The following is a 13,884-nucleotide window of genomic DNA, read 5'->3' on the forward strand; positions in this document are numbered from 1 at the left end:
CTCTGAGCACTGAGAGGCCAGAGAGGGCCCTGCTGAAGAGAGCCTGGTTCCCACCATGGCTCAGACTCCATTAATGCTGCAAGCCTGGGGAATCTGCTCCTCTCTCCTGAACTGGATGGAGGTCCCCTTCCCTGTGTGAAGTCAGGTTATTGACCTCAAACTAGTTGAGCACACGCATCTCCAGTTACCTAAGAAACGGCAGCGAGGTCTGAACATGTTATCAAAGCCTCTGAGAGTCATCTCCTGTAGAAAAGTGCCTCTCAGGGATTTCTCTTCCCACATGACTGGAGGCCTTCTGCACACAGCGAAATTGGCACGAGGCCTTTTGTTTTCCTCGGCTGTCACAGTCCAGAAGGGTTCTCCATGATCCTTGTCTTGTCAGCTGCTGTTTGAAAACACTAGCATCTCTCAGCTGTGTGGCTAGCGCATCCTGGCAGAGAGCTTTTTGTGGAAATGACTTCTGTGTGACTCATGAAGCCAGACGGCACATGCCTGTCATTCGCCAGCGCCGAGGAATGGACAATAGACAGCGCTGAGGAGGAAGGGTGGGATTCTCAGTCAGCAACACAAGACTTTGGAGACAGCTGGAGGAGTCAGTGGCCCCGGATTCTTCCCCTCTGAGTGGCTGAGAATGGGGTGCTTACGGAGGCTCGCATCCCAGCTGTTCTCAGCTTCTTTCCTCAGGCGTGAGGTTCTGAGGTTTGCTAGGATTATGAGAATGGCTTCCGCCAAGTACACTGAGTGCTTAGTCTCCCGGAGCGTGTAGAAATTAGCACATTCAGATTTAATTTAAGAGCTCTAAAGTGGATTTCCACGTCAGTGTGGAACAGCCTACTTTATATTAAAGCCACCAGCCTTATCTATTTTCTATTAATTTTGTTCATGGGAACCTTGCAGAAACAACTGGTGTGTATACACACACACATATATGAGTATGTGCATATTTTTATTATATGTATTGTGTTTGGGTGGAGAGGGCATAAGCATAGTACATATGTGCCACAGCACACAGCATACGTGTGATCAGAGGAAAAACTGGTTGTGAGTCAGACTTTTCTGCCTTGTGGGCTCCAGGGGTTGGATACAGGTTTCCAGGCTTGGTGGTAAGCACCTCTCTCTGCTGACCCATCTCCCTAGCACCTGATACTCATATGTAGTGAAGGACAAAAAAAAACAACCCAAAAACAGAATTTAGATAAACTGAAAAGCAGTGGGAGAAGCAGCAATGGTAGAGCTGGCTACGGGCACATTGGTGTGCACCCTGGGAATCCACCGGGAACGGTCCAGAGCTTTTGGAATACCCTTAAGTCTTCAGCTGACCATGACTGCCTCTGTGTTAAAGAAAACCATGATTTCACCCGTTTAAAAATAAATCATACTGGGCTAGATAGTACTTTAGGCCTTTGGACTGTGTAGCCATAGTTTGAACTGCCCTACTCTGCCGTGGTAGAAGAGTAGCACTAGACAATCTGCATTCAATGGCCTGGGTGTGTTGTTATAAAAAGAATTATAAAAAAAACCCCACAAAACACTAAAACAGGCCTTTGCTCCCTCACCTCCTGCTTCAGAGACTAGGTCATGAGCAGTCACTTGCAGAGTAGTGGATACACTGTTTTCTTTCCTTCGTTTGTGTATGTGTATGTGTATGTGTGCAAGCATCCAGGTGCCATAGCATATGTGTGGAGGTCAGACGGACACCTCAAGAGTCCCCCGTTTCTATTTTTATGTTTGTGGAGGTCAGAGGAAAACCTTAGGAGTCCCCATGTTCTGTCTTTGATGCAGGGTCTCCTTGGGTTTTTTTCTGCTGTGTACATAAAGGTCCAGGAGCTCCTGAAGGTTCTCCTGTGTTTGCCTCCCGTCACCCTGGAGGAGCCCTGGGAATACAGACTCTTGTCATGCCTTTGACAAAAACATGGATTCTGGGTATTCAAACTCTGGTTCCAACATTTGCACAAGTTCTTTTCCTCACTGAGCATTCACACACACACACACACACACACACACACACACACACACACACACTTTACCTGCTTCACTAGAGCTGGCAGCTAAAACACCTTCTCAGGGGAGATGGGTTTCTTTCATATGAAACAAGATTGGGAGTGTGTGTTTCTCTTGGTCTGTGACCTGTGTGTGGACTCTGCTTTCTGATCTGGTTTGTTGGTAGCACTACTGTCTACCGGTCTAACCTGGGAGCACCTAGGGGCTTCTCTCTGAAGAGTGTTTCTTCTGCTCGTCTACAGAAGGTGACTTAAGATTTCTCTCTTCCCCCCAAACATTGAAGCCGTAAGAATGAAACTGAAACTAGAACCATGATTTTGAAGACTTGCTTGTTTGGAGTCTTTCTGAGCTGACTATTAGTGGTATGCTAAAAGCGGTATATGGGTTTTTGTATTTGAATGGAGCTTTAAAGATAAAAATTAGGCTGAAAAGAAAATCATAGGCATGGGACAGCTCTTTCCGGTCTTGTGTAGTCTGCCAAACCACTTCTGTTGCTGAGTACACTCAAATCTGTAGGAATTGAGGACCAGGGAGAAGGAACACTGCCTCTTGTCTGTTCCAGTGCTCAGACTTAACCCTTTTAATAGAATGGCACAGAGCAGAGTGCCTGTTACTGAATTCCTTTCCCTTTCTCCTTTCCCATGGACTTGAGCAGTTTTGCTCATATGCCTCTGTTTTTTTTTTTTTTTTTTTTTTTTTTTTTTTTTTTTTTTTTTTCTTTCCAGTTGCAAGGTCCCGTGAGCTCAAGCAAGTTCAGCTGGAGCCTCTGCCCAAGACAGTGACCCTGGCATTTGCATCTCAGCTGGAGAAAACGTCTCTCAAACTGAAAGTAGACGTGCCAGAAGCTGACCTTTCTGGAGTGGACGCCAAGCTTGTGTCTAACCTCATGCCATTTCAGAGAGAGGGAGTTAGGTAGAGTCCCAGCCTTCCTCTTGTTCTCTCTCCCTTGACCCCTTAGCACAGGTGGAGTTCGAACACGTCTATGAATACCTTGCATACATGTCTGAAGCATCCAGGCGTTAGAGCCTGGTTGCTGTCACCAGAGCCCATTGTAACCATTGGTTTCAAAGTCCATGAGTTAGCCAGGACGAAAGATTACACGGGGACAGACACCCAGTTCACATCAGCTGAAGGAAAGAGATTTCTCGGCACAGGAACAGGAGACCCAGGGTTTCCCAGTTAAACTCTGTTTTCTTTTAGCTTGCACCTCGACTTGTCTCAGCCAGGTGCTCTGTTCAGGCGCTTTGTTGCTGGTGTCCCTGCAACAAACAGACTAAATGTCGTTTCTGTGCTGCAGAAAGGGGAGCCGCTTCTTGTGGCTGCTGAGGGGACATTGGCCCAGGTGCTGTTGGGCCTTGGTGTGCTGGCCTCTGGTCCCCAGAGAGCTGCTCAGTTGGTGCATTTTGGGAAACCATTACCGAAAAGGACAAGGGCAGCTGAAGTCCTTACAGTACCCACAAGCCGCTTAGAAGAGACCGCTCTTTTCGGGTTTTGCTGTCTAAGAACTATTCACCAGCTCGTTACTCAGTTTCTGAGCCAGCGACGGCTCTTCTCAAATTAGAGAAAGAGGACTGGAGTTTGGAGCAGGGGACCAGATGTCTGATGCACAGACTCGTAGTTTCTCAGCGATGCACCACCGTTTCTGCTCTCGTTAGCTCCCTCCCTCTGGTGAGATGATGGTCCTAATGTTTAGGGAGCTGCCGAGCACCGATGTAAGCGCTTTGTCTCCTGCTTCTTCTCCCATTCTCTGGGGCAGGTGACACTGACTACAATCTTACAGTCTCGCTTGGGGGTGCACGGCTCCTGAGATTCCATCCAGGCCTGTCTGGCTCCAAAGTGATAGACTCCACCTTTATCTTCAGACTATTAGCAAGGCCCAGTGCACTTAAGTGCTTCAGGTTCGGGGGCTGCCAGCCTTGACTGACACAAAGCCAAGTTCTCATCCCCTCTCCGTCAGTCACTGCTGGCCCCACCCTGCCCCTCAGATGCTGCGTTCCTAACTCCACGGGCTCTTTTGTCCATCCCGGGCACATTTCTCAGTGGAGGTCAAAGCCTTGGATGCTGATATTGCATCACGGGCTCCCTGTGGTCTCCATCCTCCACCAGTGTGCTTACGCTCTACATCATCCCTATCTGCCTTCCTCCTCACGCTCTGTTCCCTAAATGGCTCATGCCCTATCCTTTATGGGAAAAGTCTTGCTGTGGGCAGAGCCCATTCTGGGCAGTGTTGGCAGCATAGACGGGTTGGTCCAGGCAGATGAGAAAAGATGAACAGGATACCCCCCTGCAGTGATACCCACCTTACCCTCTCTGTCTGCATGCAGCTTTGCCATATCAAAGAGAGGCCGCCTGCTCCTTGCCGATGACATGGGCCTGGGGAAGACCATCCAAGCCATCTGCATAGCAGCTTTTTACCGAAAGGAATGGCCGCTGCTGGTGGTTGTGCCTTCCTCTGTGCGCTTCACCTGGGAACAGGTTAGTTCTCTGCACAGAATCACTGGGAAAGGGCCTCCTCGGGGTTAGAGCATCAAAATGCCAGTGTCGAGGCAAGCCCTTTGTTAAAGGTCTAGATGTGGGTCGAAGTCATAACAGTGTTATCCCCACAGGGAGGAAAGCCAGTCGCTAGCTTAGGGACCTCTTGCCAGTCCTCATCAGACACTGTACCTCTGTGCTGTTGTAAATAAGACCTTCTATCTACTCTGCACCGAATTTCTACAATGTCTTTAATTTGTCTCTCCAAATCCTCTGACACAATACTCAACGGCCCACTTTTCAGATAAACAGAAGTCTCAAGGTTAAGAGCTTTGCCTCCTAAGAAGGCGGCAGCTTCCTGCCTTCTCAGTGTTTTGTCTGCCCTGGGGTGGTGTGCACAGTATGTTTGGACCACCGAATGATGTGAGCATTGAATAATTAAGTCCCTTTAAGTGAGCGCAGGGAAGAAAGGCCCAGCTCAGTCCCAAAGCTCATGGCTTTATGCTGCTGGCGTGGTGCCAGTTTTTCCACAGAATGAGCTCTTCCTGAGGTGCCAGAGTCACAGTGCGGGGGACACATGCACCTCAGCCTGCTGCTGGTGAGGTCCGGATCCTGCCACCGCCTGTAGAAAATGTAACTGTGCGTCTGCAGGTGCTAGATTTTCCTCAGAAAGTCCAGAAAGATTCAGACGGCCACTTCTAAGCAGGAAGACCAGAGAAGTGGCGTCAGGCCATAGCAAGCCCAGGCAGGGAGGAGCACCTGAGTGCTGGGGCTTCCTTGTGGAGACACCCTGGCCTTCCTAAGGCTCCCAGGCACCTGCTTTATCTAGTGTCTCACTGTGGGGGACAGTGGGTGGCTTCGAAGAGAGAGCATGAACATCGATGTTTTCATCGCGTTCAGTGCACAGTGTTCTTAGAAAGAACTGTATTCTCCCCTAGCCAGAACACCTAGAGGTCACAGACATGGGAAGTGCCTGCTCATGAGAGTCTTGTCAGTAAAGGGGAGGGTAGGCTAGAGGCAGGTAGAGGTGACCCGAGTGTGGCAGATGCAGGAAGATTGGAGAGAGACCATATCTTCGGGGAATGTTAAACTTGCCCCAATACCACCCCCTCACTTTGATGCACTGGCTGCAATCACTGCTTTGTCTAACTGTACTGTGCCCTCCCCTGCAGGCCTTTCTTCGATGGCTTCCATCTCTTAGCCCAGAGAACATCAACGTGGTAGTGACTGGGAAGGGCCGCCTAACAGCTGGCTTGGTCAACATTGTCAGCTTTGACCTTCTTTGCAAGTTGGAGAGACAGCTAAAAACCCCTTTCAAGGTCGTCATTATTGTAAGTAATGGCACAGTCCTGAAGTACTTTGTCTATCTAGACACTCTGAAGGGCTCCACAAATTTGGGGATTTGTGGCCGTCTTGATCCTCTCTAGGTTTTGGGGGCGGGGGGGTGATAGAGATTGAGAATGGTTTTTTTAATTCCCTTCCTGAGCAGCTCTTTTGCCTATGTACCAGACTTCCCTGAGGAGCGCTTTAAGCAGGTGGGACAAGTCTGTTCAAAGGTTTCTGGTCCATCCCTTCTACATTGGGAGGCCGGGGATGGAGGCCAGCTTGTGTACACCGGACCATTCTGGGTTCCAGGGACTGCAGCTGTGTCAGGAACAGTTTGTGCCTGCGTTGGTACCTCCTTGTCTGCGTGGCTGAGCCATACAGGTCGGCAGTCAGTCAATGGTTCTCCAGCTGGTATGAAGACACACCCCAACCCCTGCTACAACAGAATCGGTTTTTAAAGATGTCCACCCATCTCCAGATCTGACGGTGCTCCTTTCACCGCTGGCTTTCCTTTTCATCTTCACACACTTTGTGAACATCTGGGGAGACTTGGTGGCCAGCCAGCAGTCAGCGTACAATGTGCAGACATGGCTCCAAATACCAACGCAGCAGTAGCTCAGAGCAGGGAAGGAGAAGACATGCTTGTAGACCCCAGGGAATGTTTGGTGTGTTCTGGACATGTGAACCACCCCGTGTTCTTAGTGTGTGTAAACAAGAACACGTATTTGATCAAAGCTATTTTGGTAATCGGAGTCTGTTGGGGAGTCATGTTGGGCTTGGCACAGATTCATGTGTGGTTTTGAAAGGATGCCAGCATTCTAGTGAGCTGGGATATTAAAAGAAATATCCCAGGATGGTCACGATGGTTCCAGGATGCGGGGACAGTGATGGCTGTCTCTCCTGACCATGCCCTTGTATTCGGTGTTCCACATATGGCCGCTACTCTAACCTGTGTTCCCAAGCAGCACTGCCTTTAATTCACTCAGCTGACAGTGTGGGCACATCTGTCCTCTGCCACAGCCACAGAGAAGCCTGTGGAGAATCATTGGCTGAAACTGTTTGGCCTCAGAATTCATGGGTTTCTGTTCCTGGCTCATCACGAAACCTGGCTTGAGATTGAGGGCAAGTTGCTTGTCACTAGTGTTGCTTTGTCCTCAGATGAAACAGCCTGCCATCTTCTGGCTTCGCTGCAGCAAGGGACAAAGTGGCAGCTCTGAGAAGCACGTGTTTTGGATGAGGTTTCTTGTCTCGAGCCTCTGCTCCTAGTTTATTCTGGCAGGGTTATTTTTTGGGGTTTTGTTTTTGTTTTTGTTTTTTAAGCTGTGCTTAAAAGGGCCAGTTTCCTTTCATGCCTGCCATGTTTTCTGCAACTTCTCTCTATAAATGTCTCATGACTTTCATGAGGATTTATCATGAATCAAGATCGTGAATGTATCAGCCCAGGCATTTGGGGGATGCTATCTCTGTCCATTGTGTCTTTGAAGCCCCTCCTGCCTTTTAACTGCAGCTGAAATGGACAAGTTAGAAGATTACAGATTCTTCCAGGGGGCAGAGGGAGGCTCACTAGTAGCCCCTGGTACAGGGGATCCTCGTTAGATGGCAGGATGGCTCTGAGGGCTGCCCCTGTGTTAGCTGCTGTATATCCATTATATCTGATAGCATTATATCCATTTTTTAGGTAGAGAAATTGGTACCATAGAGGTCATTTAGTGGTGCAGTCTTTAGCAAGCAACTGGAGTGTGCCAACCTAAGATTTTTCCCTCCCAGGAAGGAGTATGTTCTTGATTCCTTTGTCTTTAGAAAATACAGCAGATTTTATGTTTGTTTATTTGCAGAATGTACAACTGTAAACCCATCAAATGCTATATTTTCAACACAGCTGTCCTCCAGAGGACAGGGATCAGTGCGTTTCCCATGTTTCAGTTCCCACAGTGTTTTGTGTGCTGGGCTGCGGTGACGTCACTGTCTGGTCTCCTGCCAGCGCGTCTCATCCGCCCTCCCTGCTGCTCTGCAAAGGCCAAGGGCAGAACTTGACACCAGTTGAGAACACGAAGTGGGTCTTCAGCATACCTGACTAATGCCACAGAGTTGTGAGGTGTTTCCCACAAGGTGCCAAGTTACCTCTTAAGGTTTGGTCCACCTACGTAGCTAGTCGACAGATTAGGGCAAGTATTTACCGACCCCGCTTTCCAGGTGGAAAACTGCCCTAGAGAAAGAGATAATAACTTCTCCAGTGTATAGTAAAGAAGCTGCCCCAAGTCTAGGTCCTTCCCTACTGCACTGCTCCATCTCCTTAAACGGCAGTGAGTCACGGGAGGCAGCCTTATGGCAAATACCAAGCCAGGCTCAAGTCAGGTGGGCAGTCGTAGATCAAGGACTGCCCCTGTTCACCCACATGGTTGTTTGTTGCAGGATGAATCGCACTTCCTCAAAAACATTAAGACTGCCCGATGCCGAGCAGCTGTGCCTATCCTAAAGGTGAGTGTGGCCGAGAGGAGACACTTGCTCAGACGCATGGGGTATGCGGGCCAAACAGATGCGGCCAGGCCGTCGAGCCATGGGCGGGACAATGTTGGCACTGGCGTTTCTCCCTGGGCTATAAGGCTCGTTCACATGCTGCCACGAATCCAGTCCAAGTGAAGTCCTGTTGAGGGGCCCAGACTCAGATGGGAAGAGACCCCCCAAATCTCCTTGGCTTCCTGCCAGCCTGTAACAGGGTGTCACTAAACACCTCAGGAGACACTGCATCTCTTGAGGTGGCAAAGCTATCAGGGCGTGATGTGTTGTCTAAGGGCAGAGCCAGGCCAGGGCTGCGGGTGTCAGAGAATGCCCTCAGACAAAGTGAGGCCTGGTAAGCTGATTGATCCCTTTCATGCTGGCCGAGGCCTGTGGTTAGCCAGAAGGCCAGCTGTATACCGGTTTTCCTCTCCTGTTCTCAGGCCTGCCCCTGAACACATGGGCTGCCTTCAGAGAGGCAACAATTAGGCCTGAGAACAGGGTCAAGTCTTTCTCCATACACATTCTGATGCAATTCTGTCCTTTGTTCTGTGTTCTGTACCTCATTCCTCAGCGATAAGCCCCCAAATGTTATTTTTAACCCCCAAATGTGAGGAAGTAGGGGAGTAACAATATAACGCTTTCTAATGGCAAATGAGAAACTGCTCACAGGTGACTTTGGGAGAACTGCACCTTGGCAAGGACTGACCAAACAGAGCTTTCTGCTTAAACCGCCTGGGCAGTAGTGAGCTTTGAAAACCACAGTGTTTAGTGGGGTACAGTGGTGTACACCTTCACTGTCAGCACTTGGGAAGCAAATGCCAGGAAGATCCACATAGTCTCAAGACACCCAGGGCTTTGTAGAAACCCCGTCTTAAATACATAAACAAACAAATAAAACCGCATCGTTTACTGCCTAAAGCAAGCTTTTGCTTTTATGTGATCCAAGGAAAGCAGATGAACCCAATGCTAGCCAAGTTCACCGTCTGAAAATTGATTTTCCTATCTCTCCACAACTGTCTAAAAAGTAATGTCAAGCTCTAATTAAAAATATATATATAACCGTAAGTCCAGGTTATGTCAATCTCCAGATCAAAAACGTAAGTCTTTAACTTAAGCATGACTCCATTATAAACTTCTGTGTATCAGTATCTGCTTCTGGACACACGTGAATGAAATGTCATCCCAGGGCGGTGACCTGTCTAGGGGAAAATTTTAATATGCTTTCCTTAGAAAAATATTACTACATCTTGGTACCGTGGTTCCAATATTATGCATCAGTAAAATTAAATCTCTACCTCTGATTGTTTAGACAAAAAAAAATTGCTTGGAAGAATAACTACATACTTAAGTTCTGATATGACATCTTGTTAGTGACCACTCTGGTGTTGAGTTGTTGCCTGGGTCGGCACATGGGACCTCACAGTGGGGTCTGAAATGAGTGTCTATGGCCAGACTTCTGGGATCTAGATGCTTTTGAAATAAGATAATTGCCCTTCATTTTTTCTTAGGTATATACAGGGTCTGGGTTCAGTTCTCATTACCAGATAGACAGACTGGAAAGCAAAACCTAATATTTTCATAATATAGCAATATATTTTCAGTAAATGCATCAAGAGGCAATTAGATCTTAGCATATAGATATGGAGTTAGATCAAGTCCAGAGAATTTGGGAGCTTTTTTTTTTTTTTTTTTTTTTTTTTGATTTGATTGACAGACTGAAACAGAATCACAGGTTGCCCTCCAACTCTGTATGTTCTTGTGTTCTTGACCCCTGACCCTCTACCCCCACCCCTCCATCGCTGAAGGCAAGTTCCTACCACACCCAGCTTTTGGTTTTTTGTTTTTGTTTTTGTTTTTTTCAGTCTAAATTGGCTTCAAACTTGCTATACAGTTGAGGCTGGCCCTGAACTTTTGATCCTTTAGCCTCTGCCTCCTGAGTTCTAACATTTCATATGTATAACATAATACCTGTTTGTGTTGATGTTGTGTTAGGGTCGAATGCAGGTGTGTGTGTGTGTGTGTGTGTGTGTGTGTGTGTAAGAATGTTAGACTAGCACCAACTGAGCTACACTCTCAGGCTGAGCATAGCTTTTGTACATGGTGACAGTAGTCAGTGTCATAAGAAATTGGGAATAAGACTTCTTTCTTCTCCATAGCACTGTTTGCCTACACTGCTAATGCCAAGAAAGATGATTCTATTTTTATATATAAATGTGTAAAAATAGGCAAGATAGAAAACAATTAAGGAAAAAAGTTAAAATCTCCTGAAACCTCTTTTAGCAGCTGGGCTATTTTTCTAACAAGTCAGTAATGGGGCAAGATCATCTTTAATGATTAATCTCCATTGGCAGGCACTTGGCTGTTACAAATAATTCTTAATATAAATGAATATCCATTTATAATGTGTTCTTGTTGGACCAGTTCCTTCAGGGGGGACTCTGAGGTTCCATCTGACCAGTGTCACCGTTTGCCAGTGTGTAGTGGCTCTCTTCCTCCAAATGGTGATTATCATTCCCCTTCAACATTTACAGTGGGGTTTTGTTTACATTAAATTTTTGGATGTTGAGTCAAATAGGAAAATTAATTTATTTTTAGTTATAAATTGTATGTTTTGTGTGTATGGGTGTTTTGCCTACATGTGTGGCTCTGCACCACTTACATGCCTGGGGCCCATGGAGGCCAGAAGATAGCATGGGGTGGGGGATGGGAGGGGGAGAAGGGATAATATTTGAAATGTAAATACATAGAATATCTAATAAAAAATGATTTTTTAAAAAAAAGATGGCATCAGATTCCCTCGAACTAGGTTGAGAGCTCCCATGTGGTTGCTGGGAATTCCAGGACCTCTGGAAGAGCAGTCAGTGCTCTTAACCACTGAGCCATCTCTCCAGCCCCTCGATCAGTTTTTGAGGAGGAAAGCCACCAACATCCTGCTGTTTTTCCCTAATGAATGTTTCCATTTTTTGTGAGTGTATTTTGTTGTTGTTTGTTTCGTTTTGTCTTTGATGGAACCTTGTGTGTCACAGGCCGCCCAGGGATGGCCTCGAACTCCTGATCTTCCTGCCTACATCTTCTAAGCACAGGTATATGACACCAGTCCCCAGTTCCAATAGTCAGCTAAGTGAGAAGTCAGCTAAATATCTGGGGCTTTGTTTGTTGTTGTTTGGGAGAGGTTATTTTTAAATGATGATTAAGTTTACAAAAAGTATAGTACAGCAAAAGAACAGCAGCAACAACAACCTTGTCTTTTTCTCCCATCTTTGGATCGTTCATCTTTCCTGGCCCTCAGAGATAGCTCCACTATCAGACACATGCGTGACTTCTGTAAGAAAGCCTAGTTCTGAGTGTGTCTTTTCTTCTCCGCAGAGTAGTCGACAGCTCCTGCTTTGATGTCATTGTTTCTTCTTTCTTACTTTTTGAGACAGGGCATGCATTGTGTAGCCCAGGCTGGTCTTGAACTCCTCATCTTTTTGCCTCTGCCTCTCGAGTGCCACCACATCCAGCTGCTCCAGCCTGTCCAGATTTGAGTTGGCGTGCCCCGCTGATGGGAGAGAAGGCAAGCAGACATTCCTACTGAGAAGCTATGGTTGGGTGGGTGCACACTAGCAGCCCGTAAACCCAGTGCATGCATTATATACCACTGAATGAGGAAGCAGGTGCTTGTGTGTGCAGCTGGAGGAGGAAGGTGGCCAGCTCATCTCGGCCGGATGTCTGTAGGGAGCATTCTCAGATTGCAGGCATCTAGAGGCAGCATCGCTGATTCATAGTTTCTGCTACATGGGGTTTGAGCTGAAGGCCAATATTCTTAACATCAGTACTTGGACAAACGGACAGCTCTGCCTTTTCCCTGAGCCTAAACCAGAGAAGGCTTTGCCATCAATGTGTGGCACTGCCATCCTCGGCATGGCCCTGCTCATGTCTACCCAGCACACATACTCAGGACTTCATCCGCGCCCCACACCTAGTTTCATAACAACCACTGCTTTATGTACCCATTAACTTCCCCGGATTGTGCATTCTGAAAGTCATCCCATGTCCTTCCAAATAACCACCTCATTCTTACACGTAGCATGCTATTGTATAAGTCTGTCAAAATGGATATTCTCTGATCTCTTTGGATTTGGACCCAAATAGAAGCTTTTACATATAGCACTGCAATGTTGTCTTTTCCGGGGACACAGAAGAGTGCAGGGTTATAAAAGCAACTCCTCTGTCCCTTTCTCGGGCCACCAGGGTGAAGGGTGTCCAGCGGTAGATCTCTTACCCCTGGGGGTGGCAAAGCTTCAAAAAGAGGTCCCTATGTCGTCAAGTCATCCTGGATTCCTCATTGCAGAAGTTCATTACAGAATTGGGATGCAAAGGGAAATGATTCAAAGGGAAATAGACTATTCTTCCAAGAAAAAACATCCCCTGTGGTACTTAATTTCATTATGTATGCTATCTTAGTAATCCCTATACAGAAGCCTTAGAGCCCAGAATAGTATAACTTTAATAATCCATGATTAGATTCTGCACTGTATTCCCATTATGGCATCTTGGTATGTTTAATCCATGTACCTGTAGTCACAGTATTCATTAGGAGCACTGGCTGGTCTTGCAGAGGACCTGGGTTCTGTTTCCAGCACTCACATAGTGGCTTCAAACTTCCCATAATTCCAGTTTTAGGAGATCCAGGGCTGGCCTCTGGCAGGCATTTGGTGTAGATGTACAAGAAGGCACATAGAAAACAGAATGAAATTAGAGCTCTGAGCAGTAAAATTAGTACCCTATAGCATCTCTGGAATATGGCAGGAGCATCTCTAGGTTTTTCAGGCCTTCATTCACCCACTAGGAATCATTCTTAGTTCCTCTTGGGGAGTGGCTGCAGGCCTGCTTTTTCATTTTGATATCAGTATTTTTGGTCACTTGACTCCTAACTAGGGTTGCCATTATTTGAAGATTATCGGTTCCAAACATTATTTGTGAAGGTTCTAGAGTGACTTGTAAACTAGTTAAAACTCAGTATCTCAGTGTCCTGTGGCATCAGGGTTAGGGGAGTTGGGACTTGGGCAGACTTGACCTTCTCTTTGATGCCACCTGCTTCTGCACAGCCTTTGTTATTTCAAGTGCTGGAGAAAACACTGGCTATAAAAATGACTCAGTAGGTGTGATGGTGTATGTGTTTAAACCCAGAATTTAAAGGATGCAGAAGTAGTAGGATCTCTGAGTCTGAGGCCAGCCTGATCTATAGGGCTACCCAGAGAACCCCTGTCTGGAAAAGTCAAAAGAGGGGGTTACCTCATCTTTGGGGAGCATGATTTTATTTTCTTGGGGAAATGTTATCACCAATCAGAATAGCTCAGCAAAGCTGGCTTAATCATGGTAACTTCTTGGCTGTTTGTTGTGTGGATTTGAAGCAACCCCAGCTCTTTGCTCTGGGTTTCCACTTTAAAATCTGTGTCTCTTATCTGCTTTGGCTCGCTGCATAGCATCCTCCTTGGTGCAGTCCATGTGCTAGCTTGCCCTGCCTTTGAGTCTCCTGCAGAGCTTCTGACCCTGGGCTCCGAGAAAATGGCTCTGAAGGCAAGCTGCCCCCCAGTGTCCGTC

General features: G+C 47.0%; 1 protein-coding gene across 2 annotated transcripts in view; it reads left to right on the forward strand.

The window, feature by feature from the left end:
* SMARCAL1 (SNF2 related chromatin remodeling annealing helicase 1) overlaps positions 1 to 13,884 on the forward strand; it is a 47,543-nt gene that overhangs the window by 9,602 nt on the left and 24,057 nt on the right. For both annotated transcript variants that reach the window (XM_080933324.1, XM_080933323.1), the window contains exons 7-10: positions 2,727 to 2,913; positions 4,326 to 4,476; positions 5,646 to 5,804; positions 8,212 to 8,277. In XM_080933324.1, coding sequence (XP_080789450.1) covers positions 2,727 to 2,913; positions 4,326 to 4,476; positions 5,646 to 5,804; positions 8,212 to 8,277 — 563 coding nt within the window. The remainder of the gene's footprint in view (positions 1 to 2,726; positions 2,914 to 4,325; positions 4,477 to 5,645; positions 5,805 to 8,211; positions 8,278 to 13,884) is intronic.

This window comes from Micromys minutus (assembly GCF_963924665.1).
Source record: "Micromys minutus genome assembly, chromosome: 19".
Classification (NCBI taxonomy): domain Eukaryota; kingdom Metazoa; phylum Chordata; class Mammalia; order Rodentia; family Muridae; genus Micromys; species Micromys minutus.